Here is a 27,466-nt window from a genome sequence, read left to right on the forward strand (position 1 = left end):
AGAAAGTCTTCCTAACAAGAAGGGTACTATGGTAAAAAGAACATGGGGAAGAGGTGGGGACGGGTAACCTGCTGGAGTGCAGAGGGACAACTAGAAAATAGAATGGAAAAAATAAATAAATATGTAAATCAGGTAAAGATTTGTAAAAAAAAGATGAAATGGGTAAAGGAGGAGGGGGTTAAAAAAGGTTCCAGATGAGAGGACAGAGTAAAAGAAGCCAAGGAAGGCAGTACAGGGGTAGAGGTTGGTAAAATAACCTTCAAGAGGTGGAGACATGGACAGTAACTGGAACAAAAACTGGTTCTGCCAGAATACAAGAATGCACAGTTTACAGTTCCATTCCTCTGCATTCCTTCAGACTGTACAACAAAACTGGAATCTGGTAGCAAATACGTAACATTCCGTATAAAATGTCAGAGTTCATCTCAACTATAGCTCAACCAAGTAATTCATTCTAAGTGAAGTTTCTGAACAGAACTTAATCTTATTTTGCAGATCTTTGTCCATCATCATCATCATCTCCGATGACCGACAGCCCACATAGCAATACCCCTTCTATGAGTTCAGGACGCAAAATATACTTAAAACTTTTAGTGCTGAATGGGCTACAATGAAAGAAAACGTAAATATGTACAGCACACAGTGTCTAAGAAGATAAACAACATGTATCGAATAACACATTCTAGATCTAAATACAGACTCCTAGAATATTTCTATGTGGCTGATAAAAACAATGTATTTGTGAGGTGGAAGGACTATCCATCTTCACCTAGAGCCAATCTTGGGGCTGCCATAGACCACCAGGCATGAGTAGGTGCAAGGAGCAGCAGTCATTCCTCCAGATGCACAGAGCTTATGGCTGCTGGGATACAGCATGGCATCATATCCTGGCAGCCGGCACTTTGTGCATGGAGGGAAGAATAGTGAAGGGGACAAGTTGCAGACCGACTGCAGGACCATGTAGGCTGCTGATAATGTGAAAGATGCATTGTGACCAGGGCCGGCCTTAGGGGTGTGCGAGCTGTGCGGCCGCACAGGGCGCCATGGAGCAGGGGGCGCCGTGCGGCCGCACAGCCGGCCGGGATTTAAAAAAAAAAAAAATTTAACATTTCCGGCGGGGGCGGAGCTTACCGTGCGGCGGAGCTAAAAGCACCGGAAAACTGCTGCAGGGGAAGCAGGAAGGAGTCCCTGCTTCCCCACCAAACAGTCACCTGGAGCTGCACTGCCTGAACAATGAACTCCACAGGTAACTGTGTGATTGTCAGGTGAGTTTGACTGTGTGTGTGTGTGTGTGTTTGACTGTGTGTGTGTGTGTTTGACTGTGTGTGTGTGTGTTTGACTGTGTGTGTGTGTGTTTGACTGTGTGTGTGTGTGTTTGACTGTGTGTGTGTGTGTTTGACTGTGTGTGTGTGTGTTTGACTGTGTGTGTGTGTGTGTGTGTGTGTTTGACTGTGTGTGTGTGTGTGTGTGTGTTTGACTGTGTGTGTGTGTTTGACTGTGTGTGTGTGTGTGTGTGTTTGACTGTGTGTGTGTGTGTGTGTGTGTGTGACTGTGTGTGTGTGTGTGTGACTGTGTGTGTGTGTGACTGTGTGTGTGTGTGACTGTGTGTGTGTGTGACTGTGTGTGTGTGTGACTGTGTGTGTGTGTGACTGTGTGTGTGTGTGACTGTGTGTGTGTGTGACTGTGTGTGTGTGTGACTGTGTGTGTGTGTGACTGTGTGTGTGTGTGTGTGTGTGACTGTGTGTGTGTGTGTGTGACTGTGTGTGTGTGTGACTGTGTGTGTGTGTGACTGTGTGTGTGTGTGACTGTGTGTGTGTGTGACTGTGTGTGTGTTTGACTGTGTGTGTGTGTGACTGTGTGTGTGTGTTTGACTGTGTGTGTGTGTTTGACTGTGTGTGTGTGTTTGACTGTGTGTGTGTGACTGTGTGTGTGTGTGACTGTGTGTGTGACTGTGTGTGTGACTGTGTGTGTGTGTGACTGTGTGTGTGTGTGACTGTGTGTGTGTGTGACTGTGTGTGTGTGTGACTGTGTGTGTGTGTGACTGTGTGTGTGTGTGACTGTGTGTGTGTGTGACTGTGTGTGTGTGTGACTGTGTGTGTGTGACTGTGTGTGTGTTTGACTGTGTGTGTGTTTGACTGTGTGTGTGTGTGACTGTGTGTGTGTTTGACTGTGTGTGTGTTTGACTGTGTGTGTGTTTGACTGTGTGTGTGTTTGACTGTGTGTGTGTTTGACTGTGTGTGTGTTTGACTGTGTGTGTGTTTGACTGTGTGTGTGTTTGACTGTGTGTGTGTTTGACTGTGTGTGTGTTTGACTGTGTGTGTGTTTGACTGTGTGTGTGTTTGACTGTGTGTGTGTTTGACTGTGTATGTGTTTGACTGTGTGTGTGTTTGACTGTGTGTGTGTTTGACTGTCTGCCTGTGTGTGTTTGACTGTCTGCCTGTGTGTGTTTGACTGTCTGCCTGTGTGTGTTTGACTGTCTGCCTGTGTGTGTTTGACTGTCTGCCTGTGTGTGTTTGACTGTCTGCCTGTGTGTGTTTGACTGTCTGCCTGTGTGTGTTTGACTGTCTGCCTGTGTGTGTTTGACTGTCTGCCTGTGTGTGTTTGACTGTCTGCCTGTGTGTGTTTGACTGTCTGCCTGTGTGTGTTTGACTGTCTGCCTGTGTGTGTTTGACTGTCTGCCTGTGTGTGTTTGACTGTCTGCCTGTGTGTGTTTGACTGTCTGCCTGTGTGTGTTTGACTGTCTGCCTGTGTGTGTTTGACTGTCTGCCTGTGTGTGTTTGACTGTCTGCCTGTGTGTGTTTGACTGTCTGCCTGTGTGTGTTTGACTGTCTGCCTGTGTGTGTTTGACTGTCTGCCTGTGTGTGTTTGACTGTCTGCCTGTGTGTGTTTGACTGTCTGCCTGTGTGTGTTTGACTGTCTGCCTGTGTGTGTTTGACTGTCTGCCTGTGTGTGTTTGACTGTCTGCCTGTGTGTGTTTGACTGTCTGCCTGTGTGTGTTTGACTGTCTGCCTGTGTGTGTTTGACTGTCTGCCTGTGTGTATTACTGTCTGTGTGTGTATGTATGACTGTCTGCCTGTGTGTATTACTGTCTGTGTGTGTATGTATGACTGTCTGCCTGTGTGTATTACTGTCTGTGTGTGTGTGTGTGTGTATGACTGTCTGCCTCTGTGTGTCTGACTGTCTGCCTGTGTGTGTCTGTGTGTATGACTGTCTGCCTGTGTGTATTACTGTCTGTGTGTGTGTGTGTGAGAGACTGTCTGCCTCTGTGTGTCTGTGTGTCTGACTGTCTGCCTGTGTGTATTACTGTCTGCCTGTGTGTATTACTGTCTGTGTGTGTGTATTACTGTCTGTGTGTGTGTGTGTATGACGGTCTGCCTCTGTGTGTGTGTCTGTGTGTATTACTTTCTGTGTCTATGACTGACTGACTGTCTGCCTGTGTGTGTGTGTGTGTGTGTGTATGTCTTCCTGTGTGTGTGTGTGTGTGTGTGTGTGTATGTCTTCCTGTGTGTGTGTCACATACAACCAATACACGCATATCACACACTGTTAATACACCCATTACAAATATCACACATAGCATACATATCACACACAGTCATCACACCTACTATCACATACACAGACAACACAAACATTACAGCATACATGGTTGACGGGGGGGGGGGGGGGGGGGGAGGGGCGCGGTGAAGATTTTTCGCACAGGGCGTCTAAATGCCAAAGGCCGGCCCTGATTGTGACTATAAACTGTAAGCTCTTTTGAGCAGGGTCCTGAACTACCTATTGTTCCTGTTACATTTTGTTATTCTCATTTGGTAAATTCCCCTTTTATTGTAAAGCGCTACGGAATAAGCTAGCGCTATATAAATACCAATAATAATAATAATAAGCTGGCTCTATATAAATAATAATAATAATAATATAGTATGTGGGTCAGCATGTGTTAGTTTGTGTGAGTGAATAGAGTGTGTGGGTCAGAGAATATGTGTTTGTGGGTATGCGTGTCAGGATGACTGTGTGTTAGTGAAGACAAGGTTTGACTAAACAATTTATAATTACATTTTTAGAGTATTATGCCTATATACATACACATGTAGATTAATATACGTTAATTATATTATTTACATTCGTATATATTATAAGCATTACTTATGTTTGCATAAAACTCAAATTGTAGAGCATACAAATCTGAATCACATTACTTTAAAAAAATAAATAAATAAAAATACAGCCAACACACACTGTATGTGTGCCACACAAATCACACACAGGCAGCACACAAACACACTCTACATACAGGTAGCACACACACACACACACAGGCAGCAACCACCACCTCTACATACCAACAGCACATACACTATGATAAAGTGAGAGTCTACACCAAGGGTAATTCACAAAACCTTGATTTTAAACAAAAAAAATACCCATGTTCTAACTATAGCCAGAGAATATTTCGTGATCAGATATCTTTGCCTCCATTTTTCCAGATTTAATTTGTGAAAATGTACTCTAGGCAAGGGCCCCCATCTTTTGAATTAATATTTATTTCGTCTCAAAACAAGTAGATTGGGCTACCTCTTTAGTCCCTTGGACAGGTAGATTTAAAAAAAAAAAATCCACATCCTGAAATTCCTGTGTTACATTCTTTGAGAAGCTGTTAAAAAGCATCACATACAAGGTTAACAGGAATCAAACTAAAGGGATGTGTATAAGTTCAGCAACAATCCAGAAATAAATAAAAAACAAAACACAAACCAAAAATGTTAGAAAATCAACTTCTTCCTGTACCTATTGTTATACACCAATATCATCCAAAGAAGACCCCGTTTCTCACCTCATGTTCCTCCACACAGTTCACATGCGTGTAATCGATGATACACCTCCCAAGCCACTCATCAGGTCTCGCGCTCAGGATATCATTGCGACAGTTTTCCAAGTGTGGCTGCAACTTCCGCAGAAGGCTTCTGGAGAGCAGATAACCAAAGCCTCCGTAGCAGTATCTCCCTTCCGTATCCCCTCCAATGAATTCCTCTGGTCTACCCAAGTAAAGGTCAGAATCTATGCTGAGGTGTGCTGCCAGACGGGAAATCCGATGAGCTTCTGTATAAGTATCATCCTGTACCAGGTAAAACCAGTCATATTCTTGAACGTAGTGATCCAACAGATGCTTAACTGTCTGATACATGTTCCAGATCGGCCTGTCGTCTCCATGGGTAACCACCGACATGCCATGTGGAAGCTTCCGTCCTCGCATGCCCGTGAAATAGACTAGCTTCTCTAGCCGATGACCAAGAGTCTTATTTACTGCAACTGCAAGAGTGTTGAGGGTGGTCTTTGATGTGAGGACCCCAACAAAGAGACGATCTCTGATTCCAAGTTCTGTGCTTATGTATCGAGATCTAGAACAAGAAACCACAGATTTAATTAATCACAGAGATGTGACAATATTTTAGGACATATTAGTGAAAGTAATGGAGACGACTCCATTTTAACAAAACAAGAAGATAAAGTACCTTCAGGACAGCTTTTGAGGAGATGCCTCATTAAAATGGATATAAGTAAAGCTCATTAGTTTTGATAGAAATTTAAAAAAAAGGGTTTGTGGAAATCTTGAACTATGGTTATTTATAAGTAAGGTCAAAGAGGAAGATTATATTGACTCCAATAAAACTAATTATCCACTTTTTTAACAGACACACACATTACACATCTAGTTCAATTTGAAATACTAAATCCAGTGGTTTCCAAAGTTAAATTACTTTATCGAAGAAAAATTATACATAATGTGAAATCTCAGGCTAATTAGTGCCCATCATGAGCATCAATGAGAGTGCCATTAGAAATTACTTAAAAAAAAAAAAAATACTGCCCATTTTTTTGGCACAGTTATGTTCTTTGGCGGCACTACAGTTTTGAGTAAAGTAAAGAATTTAAAGAACTGGTCTAGTGCCAATTACTTGTAATGAGTTCAAACAGGCAGAAAGCAGCTTTCTCTGTTACATGCTGTGGGTGAGTGTGTGAGGGAGTAAAATTTGGGGATGGGGGGAAAACAAAAAACAAACACCAGTGCGACTGCAAAGATTGCCCCGTTTTGTCCCCCCCCCCCCCCCACCCGATTCGCCTCTGGGTCAGAGGATGCCCATTATTATTATTGTCATTTATATGGCGCCAACAGATTCCGTAGCAACTGGTAACCAGGCCCTTGATAACAGCTTAGACATGGTTGATTGTAGCTCTTTCTAAATATAGAGCATGAATTTCAACAGGTAGTATTCCCGAGCCCTTCTTATAATTAATTCTACACGTACAAAAGGTCCTGCAATCTACAAAGTTCAGAAGTGAGCGACAAGACCGTAAAACACAACTGAGAAGCAGATTGTAGAGAGAGCAGATTCACTGCTGTTTAATGAGTTATATTCTTTATCACGCCTCCTTACTGCTGTCCTCACATCTGGTTTGTGTCCTGTTTTTGTTGTAAATATAAGGTCTTTCTGTTTAAGTCTCGGCCAGCCTGCCACATGTACCCCTGAGAGGGGGAGGGAGAGGATTAGACGAAGAGAGAAGACAGAAGCAGATTTATAAGTGAACAGATACTAAGGCACACATTATCAGCCCTCCCCCAAGCAGAACAATCACCTGTTTGTGCCTACACCAAGCACCTTGGGTAAGCTAACCCCCCACCCAACACTCAGCATAGTTATATATAAACATTGTGCAAAGGGCATGTGTGGTTGGTAGATACAAAAATATCCAACATTGGGAGCCACATAGTGCATGTATGCTTCAGCACATCTCACACATCTATCTCTATGTACAGGTCACATGTAATATCCGAGCATTGCACACCCTCCAAAAACGGCTGCACATTTTGAAAACTATTAGCAGACCATATTTTCAAGTGGCCAGAGGACAAGTTTACAGGCAGCATTACTGATCAATATAGAATATATTTAATCGGCATGTGTGATGAAGACTTTTTCGCAGTTGCCCAAGTCCATGAGTATAATAGCGGTTTGAAAATAAATCTTATCTCACATTACAATTTAAAGTTGCACTCCAAACACCCAAAACATTTTGGTTTGCTAAAATCCTGTGTGTGAAGAGTGCGTCGTCCCCCAAACCTCTCCCTCCACCACCAATAAACCTAGTTATACCTCCTTGGCGGTCAGACAACAGAAGTTACTTCCTGATTTTATTTTTAGCTCAGGGGAACTAAACTAAGAGGCAGCAGTTGCCCAGAGCACCTGCCTTGCAATAACTTCACATTGAGCTGCATTGGGTAGTCTGTGATTGGACAGCCATATAAATTCTGGGAGGGGTTAGCAGGGACGGGGTTGCAAAGGCTGCAGACAATAGTTCTGCAGCTATTACAGGCTCTTTATAGATATACCTTCCTACACCCCCATAACAAAAATGCATAAGTAAATGTATGCATGATTTCATTACTGGTGTGGCAGTATACCCTCTCGAGGATGGGTTACTACTGCCTGTGGTCACCCCTTCCTAGTTGTGCCCAGATGTAAAGTGATTAGAGCTGCTAGCCAGTGATTAGTCGTTTGCACCCAAACCCAAACACTAGTCGAGACGTGGTAAAGGGTGAAATAGAACTGTTTATTTCAGGCAAGATACGCGGTATTTATGCACTGGGTCTCCATTCAAAGTAACAGTAAAACATAAGCCCGTCCAGGTGATGCGGTGTCTGGGAGATAATGGTATCTCCTGGACAAAGGAAGCCGAACACACCAAAACCACAAAAATACACACAATACAGTAACGCATCACAACATGCCATACATCTCCAAATATCTCCTGGTCCCAGCTATGATCCCTGCAAATAGCGGAGCTATCGGATGTACATAGCCCGAGAAATCGTTGTACAAAGTCTGGGCTTAAGGCTCTGTACATCCCTGAAAATAGCTCCACAGAATCACTTGGTTTTGCCCAGTGAATTCAAATCTTGCGCCTAAACCACGTAGCAGCCAATCAGTAGAAATGGCGCAAACCAATTTGCACCAATCAGCGCTCAGGAAGTGGAGGTGTTTCGCCGGCCAATCGGGAGAAAGATACAGAACCGGTTTGAATGGTAGCCCTTCTCCTATTGGCCGTCACGGACTTCCAGGCGGCCAGCGTGACTCTGCAGCCGTGAAGCAGACTCATCATTCCAGGGAGTCTGCTGGGGTTCGTGTCTCTCTCCGGTGCATACCTCCATGTAGGTAGCAATGGAGAGAGTGCTCTTTGGGCAGCTACGAGCCTGGACTCGTAGCTCCTGGGTAGGGAGCCCCTGCGGTCGCTGTCTGCCTTGCTGACAGTCCGGCTGCAGGCATGAGGCTCCTGAAACATCTCCGGCCAGTGATTATGGCTCCTTTAGGAACAGGGAGGGCGATCCCCTGCAGGGCACCTGAAAACAATGCAGGCAAGCAAGTGGGCACATGAGGGGGTGGCATTCCGTCACAACCAGTAGATCTATTAGAGTGTTTCTTTGTAGTATGGCTTCAGGGAGACGTGTCTGTCATGCAAACATGACTCGGTGACATTTTATTATACACAACTTCTCATATTAAGCAGTTAGATTGTTTTTCCAAGATTGTGGACAACATCCACTAAAACAATCATATCTAAAGGTTCACCAGTTCACTCATTATGCTCACATAATTCGCTTTGATGAGAGCATGTGTAAATCCTATCTTTCTAAATGCGCTTTTCCATTATTGAAATATGGATGGGTGAGTCTGAAGGCATGTACTAAAAAAAAAAAAAAAAACAATACAGATAAGTGAACCATTATTAAGATTGTATTGTGAATTACGCATCAATAAATTAAATGCTCACCTGATCTTCCTAATGAAACATAATCGGCCACTTACCTCCATGGGTGGCCAGGATAACTTGAGAAACACAGCAATAAAGGTTTATACAGAAAACGGGATGAAAGCCTTACAGATAAGACTTTAAACTTTAAACTGAGATAAGGTACAATAAACTCTCATTAACTCATAAACTTGTGATTCAGAGGTGCATGCAGTCTACTTAATGCAACAACATCCCTACTTGCATCTAAAAAAGCACAACGGTAATTTTGGCTTCTGCGCAAGCCACACAGTCGTATTACTCTTGCTATGCCTATCTTGTACAAGAATACAGAATTTTGATAACGTAGCTATACAAAAACACAAAATCCTCGATGGGGGGCAAGTTGTATAGAATGTATAAAGTGGCTTGTCATATGGGCTGATGTCAATTCTTGTGTTTATAAGACTGCTCTTTTGTATTTTGGCTTCTGCGCAAGCCTTCAAGTTGTATTATTCTTGCCTTGCCTATCGTGTGCAAAAATAAAGAATTAAAAAAAAAATTTTAAAAAAAAAGCACAACGGTAAAATAAAATGAGGCTATGTTAAACACAATATTCCATGAATTAATTACTTGCAGCTGAAAACGTTTTCTCTTACAGAACTCAAAATAACTCAACTTTGTATACGTACTGCATGCTTTACAGTGCTTTCCTTTAAAATATTAAGAGAATACACAAAACAAAAAACACATTACTACATACATTAAATATTAATTAAAACTCAATGGGTCGATGCATCACCAATACGAGCAGCGTTACAACCCATCTAAGACAGAGGAATGGCTCAATTTGGGTTCAGAAAGAAAAATGGAGCTTGGTTTAGTCCCAACTTTGACAGGTCTGTCACTCAGATAAGGAAGCGGGGGATTTATAAAAGGGTCACCAACAGAAAATGGATACACCCCCCATTGAAGCAGCAGGAACATCATCGTTTTGGTTTTAATGGTGGCTGCTCCAATCTAATACTTTTGGACATCTACCACCAAGGACTACTTTCAGTATATGGGATATGAATGGATAATGTGGCTCTGTAAATTATGGGATTTAATAAACAAGAGCGGCATGTTAAAATAACAAATCCGTAATTCAGTTGTTAAAAATCGATGCAACTTAGTTATTGGAGTATAAACTCCAATTTTAAAGAAAGTGTTTAAGAAGTCAACACCTCCCCTGAAGCTTTCTAATAAATTGCTTGCTTTGATGTGAATAGCTTATCCCGATTACTCACCCCAGGCTACCCATGTGTTCTGATGTACTAAGCTCACAGTCTAACCAAGAGCTTGCGCAGACACTTGGGAAATTACAGCTATAAGTGATAAGATCACATCTAGTGGAACTAGTCTAGTGAGAAATTGAGCACCTGCAGATTGGTAGGCACAGAGAATGTGGGTACATGCAGAATTCGGAAAGTAAAGAGGAAATGAAAAAAAATATAAACCCTTAATTGGCTAAAGAAAAACAATAAAACCGATTGAGTTTAAAATTATATTTAATTAGACTGGTTTGGCGCCATCATTCTGTATGTGATGACAACCAACATGAAGACTTTTACATGTCAAAGCCCTTGATGAGGAGGTGCCTCTATTGTACTAAATCACTGCATTATGATACAGTTCGATTGGTGCTTAGGGTGTCCCTTTCATTTTGCTGCCATATGCAACTACCTATCTGAAATTGACATTTCCATGAGAGAGCTTGTCTAGCTGATGTTGGATGCCGGGGGCATCTATCTTTCATTAGTAAGGTGAATCACTAGAACACTAAACAAAGTGCAGAATTCTGTTTAACTCAGGAACACATTTGCAGGTGCAGAGAATAATTTAGGCCCTAATTTAGCATTGGCCTGGAGCCTTCCACCACATTCCTACCTTCTGCTTACATATTTAGATACGGTTTTAAAAACTTTATTTTTTTTAAATGTATTAACGTTAATAAGGGATATGTGTGCCCACTTTTATTAAAGCAGTGTCCCTATTTAATAATAAAAAGAAATCTGACTGTGCAGCCTCCAGAAAATTAAAGTGAAAACTACGAGAATGTAGGCACGTCACTTATCAGCTTGACTCGCAAATCAATCTGCGTTGTCGTGGAAAGTTGGCTGGCACACTCGTTACACTTTCAACAGCAGGGAGCTGTGATTTCCAAGAGTGGGCATGGTAATGCTTATCGTGAAGGTCAACAGCAGAACACACCGCGTGAGCAGTGGGCACTGAGTCAAACACAAGTTTCCGGTTTCCCGTCAGAGTTCTTCCATAGGCTCATGGACACTGAAGGCCATCAAAGCCCATCTGCCGGAATATCTGGGAGCTCACAGCAAAAAGAGAACAAGTAGCGCCCAACCCCCCCCTCATAGCAGAAACTTCAGCGTACATAGGGAGCTACATTTGCTCTTGCAAAAGCAGGGCTTTGGCAATTCTCACAGATTAGTGGCGTTCACATACAACTCCCATGAACCAACGTCAGCTGGTTGCAGCGTTTTAGACAAGGAAACTGCATTTCAAGAGCTAAAGGATCATAATTTCACAAAGAGCACCAAAGATACGGTGATTGGTTTAAAAAATTATAATATATATATAATATAGAAGTTAAAAAAAGTCAAACGCTACAATTACAGGATAAGTGAGAAGGAATTAAATTAGGAACGGTACAAATGAAGCAAGTAATACATTCCTGCCACTGTGCTCAATTCAATCCAAGACTATATATATTACTTTCCTGTGGAATGTCTGCAGCTGAAGGAACGTGACAGGAGAGTATCTTGATTTCACTATTTTGCATAATTTGTAGTGTATTTTCCATTTCAAACGCATCAAAAATGTGAATCCCTTCTTACTTGGATTGCCCCTTTCATAGACAAGTGCTGGTAGTTTATGTCGCATAGGTCATTCAGCACATCTATGTTTTTGAAAAACTATTTACTAATAAGTAAGAGGAAATAAATAAAAAGACGTAGAATGATAAAAGTGCATATAGCAAGATGTGTGGCGTAATAAGAAGTTCCATATGATTTAAACAGCAGCAACATAGAGACTTTGGCACTGAAATATTTTTATTAGCCGTTTTACCCAAACACCTCGGAGTACATAAACATGTAACGTATATATATATATTTTAATTTTTGTAAGTTAAAAATCCAATTGTGTCTAGCATAGCATAGGATTAGATTTTACACATTTGTATTTGTGCTCAATCTTAGCAAGGTTTACGCTTTAATGTCACCTGTGCTCCTGGTCACATTCTTGGGTGAATTTCAAATCTATTTAATCACGAGCCTCAGCAAGAAAGACTTGTCACGCAGGACTCCCTGGTTTGACACGGACAACCCATATTATATCAAACTTTACTTGGAATATCAGGCTCTGCGTGGAAAACCCCCAAAAGTATGTTTCTACTGGGGAGGGACACAAAAATAAAGAAAAAGGGACAGGTTTCATAAGATGGGGGCTGATTTTTACAATTCTTTTGAAACGGACCAAGTAGGTTCCTTGAAAATGTCTTTCAAGTGCATCTTCCAAGTAAAAGGCAAAGCAAGAATGTACCTAAAATGTCATTTTAATGTACACAATTTAGATGGCTGTGTGAACAAGTACAGTCAGTGCATGTGTGCACTGCTACAATGCCCACTATTATTATTGACAGGATATGGTTAACGTTACCCTTTGTGTCACTATACCCTACTCCCTCTAGAATGTAAGCTCACAGAGCAGGGCCCTCCACCTCTCTGTTCCTGTACGTCCAGTTGTCTGGTTACAATTACACGTCTGTTAGTTGACCCATTGTACAGCACTACGGAATCTGATGGCGCTATATAAATAATAAAAAGTAACAATTCAATTCAATATAACACTTTAGTAGACAGATCCCCAAATGAAACATGTATGCATTTTTTTCCTTTATACTTTCTTAGGGGATACAGTATATGAAAAAAACAGATTGCAAAATCTGTAGGCCTGCTGTCTGCAGCCTTTGCAGGGACTTCCCTTTCAGTCCATGCCAGGAATACACCAATCAAGGCATCTTATTGAGAAGCCTCTGTGCTGGAGCCACAAACGCGCATGATCACAGCTTTCCTATGCTTCTCAACGAGATGCAGCACAGGTCGTTGAGAAGGGAGGATTCGGGGGTGGGAGGGGGAAGAAACCTCCCTGGCTTTTTGACAGCAAGGAGGAAGCATTTTCTACTGAAATAAGGACTTTTATAAACTGTCAGAAAAATGACAGACCCCAGACACAAAGTACTTCAGTAATATGTAGTGCTTAACATGTGGATTGTTACTTTAAGAAAATCATTTTATTGCACTAGACTCATACCTGCTGGGATTCTCTCAGTCTTAATAAATTAAGCATATAACCAATCTTATGACATACCTTTGTAACTAATTACAATTAAAGGGACACTATAGTCACCCGAACAACTTTAGCTTAATGAAGCAGTTTTGGTGTATTGAACATGCCCCTGCAGCCTCACTGCTCAATCCTCTGCCATTTAGGAGTTAAATCCCTTTGTTTATGAACCCTAGTCACACCTCCCTGCATGTGACTTGCACAGCCTTCCATAAACACTTCCTGTAAAAAGAGCCCTGTTTAGGCTTTCTTTATTGCAAGTTCTGTTTAATTAAGATTTCCTTATCCCCTGCTATGTTAATAGCTTGCTAGACCCTGCAAGAGACTCCTGTATGTGATTACAGTTCAATTTAGAGATTGAGATACAATTATTTAAGGTAAATTACATCTGTTTGAAAGTGAAACCAGTTTTTTTTCATGCAGGCTCTGTCAATCATAGCCAGGGGAGGTGTGGCTAGGGCTGCATAAACAGAAACAAAGTGATTTAACTTGAAAATGACAGTGAATTGAGCAGTGAAATTGCAGGGGAATGATCTTTACACTAAAACTGCTTTATTTAGCTAAAGTAATTTAGGTGACTATAGCGTTCCTTTAATAAAATCCTTTTTTTTAAATCACAATTAAGGAAAAAGAAGAAAAGTAAATGGTTATATACAAGTACAAATTAACTGTTCAAGGACCACTGCAGTTACCCAGACTACTTCATCTCAATGATCAAAAGGAGATATTCTGCAAGCAGTGAGTAATGTTATAAGTACAGGACCAATACATCGTCTTCATTTTCCACAACTCGAAAAGTAACATGCAATATTTGTACAGATCCATTCACCCTTGATGGTAAGTGATGGGCTATGAAACATTAGTGAAACATTTAGCAAGTACTTGTGATTTACTGGTGCAGCTAAAGTAGCCATTTGTTCTATGGCATTATTCTAAAGACTGTACGTTTCTGTCCCTCTGCAAATTACATTATGGACTTAAAGGGACACTATAGTCACCAGAATAACTACAGTTTAATGTAGTTGTTTTGGTGAGTATGGCCAGTCCCTGCACCCTTTTTGCCGTAAACACTGTCTTTTCTGATTATGTCATCCAAGGAGGCAGACCAGGGACAGAGCCAGCACCAGCAGACTGGAATAAAGATAATATTTTACTATAGTTAGGGGGGCAAGGGGGCTAGATTGTGTTTTTAACACTGCAGGGTCAGGAATACATGTTCGTGCCACTAATCCTACAGTGTTCCTTTAACCATAAAGGGACACTATAGTCACCCAGACCACTTCAGCTCAATGAAGTGGTCTGGGTGCCAGGTCCCTCATGTTTTAACCCTTCAAATGCCAACATAGCAGTTTCAGAGAAATTGCTATGTTTACATTTGGGGTTAATCCAGTCTCCAGTAATCCAGGTCACCAGCGCCGAGGGAGGTAAGGTAAGCTGCTGAAGGGGTTTTACCCCTTCAGCGCCACGGGAAGGGTACCCTGAGGGTGGGGGCACCCTCAGGGCACTATAGTGTCAGAAAAAACGCTATGTTTTCCTGACACTATAGGGATCCTTTAAAGGTTGGAGTCATTAATAAATGTTTGCCTTTAACAGATGTTGTGAAAATCAAATAAAACGGTATTTGTCAATATTAAAAAAAAAAAAAAACAACCACACAAAAATAAATAAATAAAATCTAGTGACCAGCTGATATAAAGTATAGCTTTATCAAGGTCACCCATAAATTAACTTCTCTCTACACTATAAAACAGGAAGTGTTATTTCTTAACTAGGGATAGTCTCTTTTTATGCCAATAAATGCTAACTGAAAACACTAGATGCTGAAAGGGACACTTAAGGCACCCAGACCATTTCAGCTCATTAAAGTGGCCTGGGTGCAGTGTCCCTTTTGCACTTCGTGCTGCAGTGTAAAACATTGCACTTCCAGATACACTGCAATCTAAGTCTGCCTCCAGTGGCTGTCTACCAGACAGCCACTAGAGGGATTACTGGATTGAAACGGACCTTTGGTCCAGTATCTGACGCTGGACGTACTCACGCTCTGCATGAGGATATCTAGCGTCCGATTTTTCCCCCAGAAGAAAGCATTGATTCAATACTTTCCTATGGGGGCGGTCTAATACACACACAGCATTTGTCGCGCATGCACATTAGTGCCCGCTCATCAAGGGACGTCGTAGGGGTTGGAGCTTTGTATTCCTGGCACTCTAGTATCCCCTGAAGTCAGAAAATAAAAAAAATGTCATTATTATTATTATTTTCTTGCCTGTATAATTAATAAGAAAGTTTTTTGAACATGTGCTAGCTATGCGAGTGTAGCGGGACTAATTAGCAAACAGGGATATAGCTCAATCTGGGTCCAGTTTAAACGTCTCTGTTGTAGGGAATTAATAAAAAAAATAAAAAATTCAAGAAAACAAATGCACACGTAATTTCCTTTTTTAATTTGTCATTACCAAGTTTCAAAACAATTAGTGCTTGGAATGTTTCTTTATGTAGATTTCATTTGTATACTATGCTACAGAAATGCTGGAGAATGTGAAGATTCAAATTTAATACACTTTAAAGGTCAAGGCCATCTGAGCACGATTAGAGATATATAGGAGAGAAACAAACAATGAAGGCGTTTGTTGGAATTCTTGTTCTAGATTCCACAGAGTACATGTGGTCATTCTCTACCCTATTGCTCTAATAAAGATTGGTTGCCCTGTCTGGCCATCGTTCTACTCCATTCTCTGTCCAGATCCAGCAAATATTCCAACATCAACTGGGAGGAACAGATGAGGGAGCTTGCAACATAACCTTATAAAGGAGAACAGGCTGTCAAAATGCTTGAAAATGCCCCTAAAAGAAATTACATATCCATAAAAAATAATCATTGAGCAACAGAGACAACACTGCAGAACCTGGCCATCAGTGGGGCTTCTCGAATCACTGCTTTCCTACTTGAATCCATAAAACCCGTAGTTTACTGTAAGGAAGTAATCACTTCTAATGCAAACCATCTTTATTTCCCAACAAGTTTTCTTGAGAAATTCCAAAGAAGCCCCCTTGATAACAAAGAAAACTACCCCTACTGAGGAGGTCCTCTTACAGCTAAATAGTTCATGGCTCCAGTTATCCTCAAGGGCACATTTGTCTACACAGTGAACAAGTTAACGCAATCAGAACCCACATCACAAGGAAACATTTATACTCATAAATGACTTCCTGAAGTGATGCTCAAAGTGGAGTGTGGAGGACATGGTCTGTTAGCAGAGTAAATAAATCTGTCAGGGGCCCAGAAACAGAATACAATACTATGCACAACACAGTAAGCGAGACCTCTCCAAGCATGCTGGTTGGATTCACACTACAGACACACAGCCAACTGTCGTCACCATGGGACACCTACACAGTCACACCACAATCAGAAAAGCAACATGCATGTTACACAAACACACTGTATATGGTTTGCTTAATGGCGAACAAAAACCCGCATTTTGGTCTAAAAAGGCAAAAATTTGGAGTATACTGGTAATAGTGTACAGATGCAAAAAAAATAAAATAAATGTATTATTTTCTTTAAAAGTGGATACTCTTAATTTGACCATTTAGTGTACAAATAATTTGTGTTACCAGGAGAGTCTGAATAACCAAGACATTTGCATGAACTTGACAAGTTTATCAACTCACCCTCTAGTGTCACTATAAGCACAAATAGCATACGCTCATTACATAATGGGTGCAAGTAGGTCCCCTGGGCTGCATGACTGCACAAGTCACTGCGGCAATTTGCAAACATTACTGCAGTAATGGGGGTTTAATTACCAGATTTTACCATTAACATGACGTAAAGTCATGATTTTATTAATGACACGGAAGCGAGTATTATGCATTCTCTTTCTTTATTATACTCCCAGCAGCAAGAAAAGGGAAGTATGAGAGAATCATAGAAAAAAGAAACCATAACAATAGCCTGGTAACAGTAGCACCAATCAGCATACAGTATAATCCATATAGGTGTAGTGCTCCTTGACTCCTCCTCTTTCTGCATAGATCCTGAAGACCATTAGTGCAAAATTCAAGGTATTCCGACCATAAATACGAATCCACGAACCAAAACCATAACTGGAACTGCAATATAGAACCGTTTCAACCGCCAACTCTCCAGTTGTATTCAAGCTAAAATGAAGGAGAAATATGGTAATACCGAAATCTCGTGACTGCTATTTCGCAATTAACAACTCGTCAACCATGTTAATCAATCGATGTAACTATATCAAGTTCGTCAACCATGTTGCTAGATCGAAATACGTATCATATAAGTCTATATTCATAGAATACTTACTCACCTGTGCCATGAATGATCTTGTACCTACCGTATTAAGTCATCCTAAAGGCTCCATGTCTGGGTTGTAACTTAATCACCACTCTGGGTAGGGTGGGTGGGAATAATACTCGCCTCCGTGTCATTAATAAAATCATGACTTTACGTCATGTTAATAGTAAAATCTGGTAATTTTATTAAAGACACGGAGGCTTATTATGCTATTTTAAAGCTGAGCAATCACTGAACTGGAAATGTGTTGCACTGGGCGAAAATAGAAAATTACGAAATGTAGACTCATTCGACCAGTCGTCTGCCCGTAGTATATCTTCCAATTTACAACCTATCATGGAAGCTTTAGAGGCCATAGCTCCGCGAATGGAGTGTGAGGAAAAAATTGAGGTGTCTATGCCTGCCATTGACAGAAACCATTTGATCCAACGAGCTAAAGTAGGAGTAGATACTGGTAGGGGAGGTCTTTTGAATGAGATGAACAGTGGATGGGTTTGTTCTGGACGGAGTGATGTCGTACGATGCTCTTATTCCTTCAGACATAGCACAGGGTACAAATTTGGGTTGTCCGGAAATGACGGGTAGAAAGCTTCCTTAGTCGAGGATTTAGTTCTACGTGAAATATTAAAGGATACTCCATTTGGGACAAAAACGCTTGCTTGCCAGTCTAGCGCCCTGACATCAGCGACCCGTTTACATGAAAGTAAACAAAACCGCATCAACAGTTTGGCCGACAATTGCTTCAGCGAAAGTTCCTGGTTCATTGGCCAAGATTCGATCAAATGCAAAATCACATTGACATCCCAAAAGGAAGAATATCGAGTTTGAGGAAGTCGAGTAAAGGATGCCTTTGAGTAAACGACAGATCAGGGCATGTTTACCTATTGGGGTGCCATCCAACCCCATATGTCTCGCTGATATAGCTGATCTGTACAGATTTATAGTACGAAAGGCTTTTCCTTCCTCAAAGAGTAGAGTCAGAAATTGTAGGATTGCTTTTGTAGGAGCTGATATGGGATCCATTGACTGTCCCACGCACCAATCAGACCACTTTCTCCAAGCCGATCCGTAGGCACTGTGATGGACCTGCTGGCACTCCGACCGAGTACCTCCACCAATCGATGCTCCTAGTGCTTGCCGAGGACTCCAAGCACTCCAACTGACACCATCAGCACTGCAGACTTATCCCATACCCCAAACATGAGCCAAGGCTTCAAGAAAGGGTCAAGCAGGTCTGTTTAATGAGCACACAAAAGCAACAGCACTCATGCAGCAAAACAACTCCTCCTCAGAGGAAAACAAAATGACAGTTAAAAGGGTCAGTCAGTGTTTGAAAATATGACAGTTATTAAGGGTTTTAACTGGTGTTCTAAGAGGGGGGAATAAAACAGTCAAACTAAGTCCATAAAACAGGGATTTTCTTCACACTCTGCATCCGAAGTGCATAGCAAAACTGCAGATCCTTTGTCAGAGCATTTAAAGGGCCAGAATCAGTCTAATAAAATTCACTATGCCCAAATAAAGTATCTAAAAGGGCAAAATCTTCCAGGGGCCATAGTCACAGGACAGGAGGCTGGCAATTAGTCCTCTCCAGGCACAAGTGGCAAAGGGCACTTCGTCACAGGCACGTCTGGTACCTGGTGCCCACGACTCTGCGAAGAGTGTCGTCTGCGAAACCTCCTCGAGATTCCATGATCTCCTGAAATGAGCCATGCCATCAGTTGCAGTAGGAAATGAGGTTGAATGGGGGGAAAGCGTAGTTCCTGCCCTTGGTCCAGTCCTGTAGGAATGCATCTGTTGCCAGAGCATCTGGATCCGGTCTCCAACTGAAGAACCGAGGAAGCTGGGTGTTCAGACGAGACGCGAAGAGGTCTATATTGAAAGGTCCCCAGAGTCGAGAGACACGCTGGAAAATCATTGGGTGGAGATGCCAATCCCCTGCGTCCCGAAGGTATCGGGAGTTCCAGTCTGCCATTGTATTGTCCTGCCCCGGAATGTATTCTGCTATTACCGAAATGCTGTGTTTCAGGCAATAGTGCCAAAAATCTCGAGCCATCAATGCGAGAACCTTCGATTTCATCCCCCCTAGATGGTTGATATAACGTACCGCTGAGATGTTGTCCATCTTGATTGAGATTGAGCATGAAATGCCTGTGGGGGTCATACTGCGAATGGCAAAGGACGCTGCTAATAGCTCTAGGCAGTTGATGTGTAACAGAGACTCTTCGTTTGACCATCTGCCACCGGTGGAAACTGACCCGCAATGCGCGCCCCAGCCGTGTAAGCTGGCGTCTGACTCTATGACCAGGTCCGGCGTCGATCCAAATATCGCCCGTCCGTTCCATGCCTCCATGTGGGCTAACCACCAGTCCAGCTCTTCCCTAGAGTCTTCGTCCAGTACGACACAGGTTTCGCATGAGTGACCGGAGCGTAGGTATGAGGCTTTGAGTCTTTGTAGGGCACGATAGTGTAGCGGTCCCGGGAAGATCGCCTGTATGGACGATGCCAACAGCCCTATGATCCTCGCAAGTTGTCGGAGGGAAATGGTCGTACGATGCATAAGCCGTCTGATCTCCTTCTTGATCAAAATCATTTTGTCTTTGGGTAGACACAATCTCTGTTGGACAGAGTCCACTTGGAAACCCAGAAATTCCATGCGTCTGCAGGGTTGTAGAATTGATGTTTCCCAAATCACCAAGAATCCTAAGTTTTGGATAAGGTGGATCGTCCAGGATAGGTGAATGCGTAGTTGCGATTGAGATTGGGACAGAAGAAGGATGTCGCCTAGATAAATTATTAATCTGACCCCTCGTGTGCGCAGGAAGGCAATCACTGGTTTTAGCACTTTTGTGAAGCACCATGGAGCAGAGGATAGGCCAAATGGCAGACATACAAACCTCCATTTCGTTCCCTGACACTGAAACTGCAGTAGGTTCCGGTGCGCTTCTGCGATCGGGATTGTCAGGTAAGTGTCCCGTAAATCTATTTTGACCATCCAATCTGATGGTATGAGGAGGTCCCGAAGGCAATGAATACCCTCCATTTTGAAATGGTGGTATTGGACAAATGCATTTAGAGGTCGGAGATTTATTACTGGGCGTACCCCGCCCCCCCTTTCTTGGGGACCAGAAAAAAGTTGCTCACGAATCCTGTGTCCCATGGGATTCGTTGGATAGCGTTTGACGCTAACTCTGCGATCTCTGTTGAGATCATCATCTGGTGTTGGTTGGCCATATTTAGTTCTTGAGGGAACTGTGTCTGAAGCGGGTGGGAGGTTAACTCCGATAGGTACCCTTGTATCGTATTTAATACCCAAACATCTGCGGTTCAAATTTTCCAAGCATGATGAAACAATGCCAGTCTGCCCCCCACTTTTACGTGGGAAAAACTGAGATATTCGGTACTCACCATAAGGTCGTCTGCTTGAAACAGACCCCCGTGGTCCACAGGAATTCCAGGACCGTCCCCGAGATGGGAAGAATGGGGTATAGTGTCGCTCTGGTACTGGTCTCTGGTTATTAAAGGAGCCTCTGCCGGCTCTAGTTGAGCCTCGAAATCCACGGCCAGGTAGACGGCTCCTTCCTCTGCCGGCCCCTCCAAAAACCTGTGGTGCAAATACTCTCTTAAGAGATGTCTGAGCTTTATCAATTGCTGTAAATGTCTTTACGTACAGCCCAAGATCCTTAATAAAGGATTCACCAAACAGTAAGCCTTTAGCAGCTGGGCCCGGCTCGTTGGTCGCCATGCTGGCCAGTTTGGGCTCTATTTTTAGTAGAATCGCCTTGTGGCGTTCGGTAGACATAGCCGTATTGGCGTTACCTACCATGCAGACTAATCTCTGCAACCAGCCTATCGCTACTTCGAAATCAAATTCGCTTTCGCCCGATTGGGCGAACTCTACTAGCTCATATATAGTTTTGATATGGGTCACAAAGTATCAAGGAATTTGTCTTGGCAATTCGAGGGAAAAATCTAATCCCTTCCTTGGTTTCCAACCCGACTTGTTCAAGAATTGGACCAACTGAGGGTCCACGTCAGGTGTATTTTCCACCGAGTCTGGAAGGATGGGTCGTGGGCATTCCGCCCGTAACTTATTGCGTCCTTCCTTAGATAAAGGCTTTCGCACACGAAGTGCGAGATACTTAGCGATGTGAGTAGGCGGCTCCCATGCCGCCGAGCGAGGATGACGGAGGTCATCTGGGTCAAATAACGGGTTACCCAGTGGGTCCCGCAAATGGTCGCCCTCGCCCGAGTCAGTAGGCTCAGCGCCCTGAGCCGTACTCTTTTGGGTAGCAACGCCTGTTTGAATGTCAGACCCAGAATCTGAAAATTCCGCACTGTAGTGGTCCATATAGGAGTCCTCATACTCCTCCTCCACACTCCGGTCTGAATCGGACGAATCCCCATGGGAAAGTGCCCGTTTCCAAGCTCTGGTCGATTTTGCCCGGCGGTATCGTGCCATCTTTGACAGCCTGAGGTGTGTCATTCGATGCTGGCTGAACCTGCAGTTCTGGAGGGGAGGTCACATGTCTGCTCTTTGCCAAGCCTTGCGTCCCAGTTGTGCCATGTTAGTGGGTCCCGGGTTGCGTGTGTTCTGCATGCCACTAGTCTGTGCCTGTATCAATGCCTGTTATAGACTGAGTGATAGAGGACAACATGACCCCCATCGCAGAGGTTAATGGATTGTGCCATGGTAGCGTCCAGGAGGATTGAAATTCCTCCGATGCCATGAGGCTGGCGTCACCTTTACCTCCCTTGTTAGAAGGGGAAACGCCTGGTGTGGGGCACATAGACCCTGAAGGTCTGTCACTCTGATCCTGCATTTAGCAGATAAAATCTTCACAGGGAATATATATACCCAAGTTCAACTAGTGAAAAATATTGGGCCCAGTAAAATAAACTTATACACTTGGCACCTACCCAATATTAATAACAGATTGTTGTAGACTGTAAAGGAAAAAACTAGCTTTGAGAGAAAACAGAAAAGGGTGTCAGGATAGATTAATCCTCCACACCACACTTACAGTTTGGCAGTAATAAGTACAAAAACCTACAATGATATCCCAGTCTGGGTCTTAGGAGAGTGCTTGGGCGGGTAGGAGAAGCCGGTATGAGCTGAAGCTTGTACGCGACAGATTCCCGCCGAAATCGCGTTTAAAATGGCCGCCGCGAGTGCAAGTTACACTCCCGGCGACAGAAACCATAGAGATGGCCGCCGCGCCACAAACTGCGCATGCGCGGCCGGACCGCAAGGGGAAAATGAAACTCAATGGCCGCGCATGCGCGGCCGCCCGAAAAACCGCGGAAAGACCGCGGGTATAAAATCGGAGGTGCAAAGCCAAGCACCATAAAACAGCTGAATAGCACCAGTCACCCAACAGGGAAATACAATCTAGGTGAGGCCAGGGAGGAATCACTCCCCTGATACCAGATAGGAAGCACTCTCCTGACACCAGAAGGGTATACACCACAGAAGACAGTATGACCTGATAATAATTCACAATCTAATGAACATCCAAATAATGTGTAGGAATTAAATACAAATAAATGTATAAGAAATCACAGGAGTAGCAAGATGAGGTACTTAACTTGTCTGAGGGAGCAGCAAGAAAGAGGAGTCAAGGAGCACTACACCTATATGGATTATACTGTATGCCGATTGGTGCTACTGTTACCAGGCTATTGTTATGGTTTCTTTTTTCTATGATTCTATCATACTTCCCTTTTCTTGCTGCTGGGAGTATAATAAAGAAAGAGAATGCATAATAAGAGCCTCCGTGTCTTTATTAAAATCTATATTTCTGTCAGATACCAGAGAAGGTAGTTTCACTTCGGACATCCACGGTGTCTAGGGAGTGCAGTAGCTGGGTCTGCAAGTGAGTCTTTAACTATCCCAGGAAGTGGCAGATTTTTTGTTTGTATGACTTGGTCCACCTATTGTTCCCTTTTGCCCAGCAGGGCTTTGTCAAATATGTAATAAGTGATCACAAGTCGTGTCATTTGCACAACAAACGAATAATGAAACTACTTGGAAACTAATACAAGAGCCAAACAGTTCATGAAAGGGTTTTCATGAATGAAACTACTTGAGGTAGTGTATGACTGCATCTAGAGAGGTCTAGGGGCAGTGGGAAATCATGGTTTCCTCCTGTGAGGTCAAGGTGGCATATAGCAGTAAATTGACAAATTGCAGCAGCTAAAATGAACAATGAACGAAGACGACAGGGAGCTCTGTGTCCCGATTGTTCCTTTCATGGCCGAACAAACATGGTTATTATACCAAGGTGAGAATTCAAAGTGAATTTCAAATTTATGCCCAGAGTAGCTGAATGAAAAGCATAGCCGACTTAAAATTGAAATTCACTTTTGTGGTAACCTTGAATTCTTATTTTAGTTAATAACCCTAAAACATTTCGGTAAACTTCAAGTGAGAACATAAACAAAAAAAATAATAAACCACTTATCAATCAGAATTATAGCCTGCGGACTGTTTAACTAAGCCTCGGCTGCAGATTATTGAATGGTAGAGCCAACACTGATCAATTTTGCTGCAAAAACTGAATCGTATCACTTTAAAAGGAAAACCTTCAAAAATGTTTTATTACTATTAAAAATTAAAAAAATTAATGTAATGAACTCATGGATTAAAGGGTTACTCCAAGCACCATGACGACTACAGTGATTTGAAGAAGTAATGGTGGTAGGAGTCTGGATGTACAGGTTTTCCATAACTAGTTACACCACTCCACCTTGCTCTACGTACCCAACGTCACCCGCAAGCATTTTAGGCCCTCTCCATAGGAAAGCATTGCTTTCTTTGGGCATGTTACTGACGCTGGATGTCCTCATGCAGAGCGGGGGAACGTCCATCATCAGTTATGCGACCAATAGTCGCATACATTTTGTTTTACTTTTATTGATGTAAACATTGGGCTTTGTTCCATTGCTCTTTGTGCTTGTGTATTCATGCACGCTAATTTTTTTTATCATTTTCATACATACACTTACTAGGTCCTTGTAGCGTTACTTACCTTATCCAGGGGCCGGCCGCGGTCCTCTCTTCGAGCCGCGCGCGGTCCTGCTGCTGCACGAGCCGCGCACGGCTGATCCGACGGCTGCAACAGGAAGGCGGGCAGTGACCGCGAGAAGCGGTCACGTGTCCCGCCTGAATCTAAGAGCGCGCCGCGGGTCTCGGGCACGCTCTTAAAGAAACAGTGGGAGCCTAAATTGGCAAAAGGCTCCCATTGGCCCCTGTCATGCCACACTCCCCATACACTTACCTTTTGGGGGTGTGGATATGACAGGAGCCAATCACATTAATTTAGAAGGTACTTATATACTCACCTTTTTCCCTTAGTCCTTGCCCTATTGTGGTTTCTGTTGCAGTTCCCTTTAGCGCTTGTTGTGTTCAGTTGTGTTCCTTCGTATTGACCTTGGCTTTGTTTCTGACTACATTATCTCTTTATCCTTATCTGTTCTGTTTGCCGGCTTGCTGTTTACTGTGTACCAGACCCCGGCTAGTCCTAGTTTACGCTGTCTCTTTGTGCCCTTGACCTCTGATCGTTCCTGACTCTGTCTCCTCTCATATACGTCGAGTCCGGCCATTCTAAGGTCCGGTAGACGTATCTCTCCTCTGTGTTGTCTTTTGTTGAGTTGAATACTGCGAGTTGGGGTATATTTTCGTTACAGTCCTTGTGTTACAAATATTTGCCTAGCTCTCCTGTATTGCACACTAATAGCCAGTACCTGAGCAGAGTAATACCCGGTACCTGAACAGTAATATTTTTTTGTCAGCTCTATACCTCTCCTAAAAGTCACACTCTCACAGATCGTGAAGTTGTTTGAGCAGGGCCTTCTTCATATCCCCTTTATAGAATTGTAAAGTGTTGTAGAAAATTTTACATATTACTTGTAATAATAATAATAATAATAATAATAATAATAATAATAATAATAATAATAATAATAATAATACGTTTCCAGCACCCTATTCCACCTCAAACCACAATATGAGAAATATGATTTAGCACGCTCTACAATACTCCTTTAGCCTATACGACCTGGCTATTATAATCACCTAAAACAAGTAGTAACTCAGTCAAGCATTCGGAAATCTACCAATACAAATATTTATATGAAGAGGACATGCTTTATAAAATTATAAAAAGTTCCAAAAGAAAACAGCATATTTAGTATTTGCCAATCATCCTTACAAATTTTAATTTTTAAAAGGGATGACACCTTTATTAATTAAAAAAATAAGTAAATCTATAGAAACCAGAAAACGGTCTTCTATTTAAAGTTATTTTCATAAATCAAGTAAAACGTTCAGAGATGACATTTTAGCATTGTTTGGCCAATTATACTAGAAAGAGTATGACCACGTCTGTTCTAACCTTAGATTAATAACATAGGGCAAACTTAGTCATCACTGTGAATGCTATCATCTGTTTAGAAATTACAGGCGGTATAGTTATTTCCTAGACTGTAAATTACAGACAATCCAGACATGGACGCATACATTAAATAGCATAATATGGTTCTTTTGCCACATCAAATGACAATATGGTATTTGCTGTAGGATATTACAGTCACAGCATACTAAACGTACTGTAAGAACTAACAAAATTAATACTTAAAACACACTATGAAACAGAGTGATCAGGTAGGTGCTGCCAATACATTTAAACCCATCTATTCACATTTGGAAAAATATAAATATGGGAGCACAAAATTCTAATAGGTGAACATAATACCGCATCAGCATTATGTCCTTGTAACAATTTGTAACTGTATAATTTATTGTTAAATTTCCCCTTTATAATATTGTCAAGCGCTGCGGAATAGGATGGCGCTATAAAAATTCCAAAAACAAAAATGAATGCGGTCTTTATTTATATACTGGAATCACAGATTTCTGTGTCCTTCACATTTGGGCACTCACATATAGAAGAGCAATAAGCATACTCACCGATTGGGTTTCTCCTGCACTTTGCGGGGGTCCGGTGGCTTGTAAGGAATGATTCTGGGTTCAAAATTTTCGCCGTTCTCCATTCCAGCTGGAACAGAGTTCGGTTTTCTGGCTGAATTAACATTGCTCCTATCGTGTATGGGGTCTGAAGCTAACCCTGACCCCCCAGGGAGCCTTAATATACTCCCACATGGTTCATCTACCCATGTTATACTCAACAGGCTGAGTGTAAAGCCCAGAGAAATGCCCACCACCACGGGGCCCGCAGGCCGGAGCAATGACAGTAACATGGACAGTCGCATTGCAGCCTGGAACCCCCCCAAATCCCAAGATGAGCAGTGCCAAGGGCACCAGCCTCGGTCTGCAAATCGTGGGTGAGAATTAGTGGTCTCTCATATGCTATGTCCAGCTCATGTCCCCTGTGTCTGCCTAGATAACTAGAGAAGGGGGGACTCCTAGGGGACCAGCACAGAATCCCCCAAATTCCAGGAGTTGCTCTAACAGTCCCCTCACTCAGCTCTGAGTCCCAATAAATAGAAACACTGAGGAGGTAAATAGTGGGAAGGAGCACAGACTGACCGTCTAACTTTGTGCTGGAGTCTCTCACACACAGCTGGTAATGCCCACTAAGATGTCTCTCTGCAGCCCTCTCTTCCCATGTCTCCCAGCAGTCTCTCACTCTCTGTGTGAGTCTCCCAGCCCTCTCACTCTCTATGTGAGTCTCCCAGCTCTCTCACTCTTTGTGTGTCTCTCTCTCACTGTGTGAGTATCCCAACCCTCTCTCTCTCTCTCTCTCTCTCTCTCTCTCTCTCTCTCTCTCTCTGTGAGTCTGCCAACTCACTGTGTGTCTCTCTCTCTGTGTCCCTCACTGTGTGAGTCTCTCTCTCTCTCTCTCTTTTTCTTTTTCTCTTTTTCTCTCTCTCTCTCTCTCTCTCTCTCTTTTTTTCTCTCTCTCTCTCTCTCCCACTGTGACTCCCATTCAC

At 42.7% G+C, this 27,466-nt stretch overlaps 1 protein-coding gene across 1 annotated transcript in view; it reads right to left on the reverse strand.

The window, feature by feature from the left end:
* Positions 1 to 27,195, reverse strand: part of CHPF (chondroitin polymerizing factor) — a 36,571-nt gene extending 9,376 nt beyond the window's left edge. Inside the window, exons 1-2 of the mRNA XM_063429334.1 lie at positions 26,484 to 27,195; positions 4,835 to 5,399 (exon numbers count right to left, since the gene is read on the reverse strand). Coding sequence (XP_063285404.1) covers positions 4,835 to 5,399; positions 26,484 to 26,785 — 867 coding nt within the window. The 5' untranslated portion in view covers positions 26,786 to 27,195. The remainder of the gene's footprint in view (positions 1 to 4,834; positions 5,400 to 26,483) is intronic.
* Between the last annotated feature and the right edge of the window lie 271 nt (positions 27,196 to 27,466).

This window comes from Pelobates fuscus, chromosome 8 (genome assembly GCF_036172605.1).
Source record: "Pelobates fuscus isolate aPelFus1 chromosome 8, aPelFus1.pri, whole genome shotgun sequence".
NCBI classification, from domain to species: domain Eukaryota; kingdom Metazoa; phylum Chordata; class Amphibia; order Anura; family Pelobatidae; genus Pelobates; species Pelobates fuscus.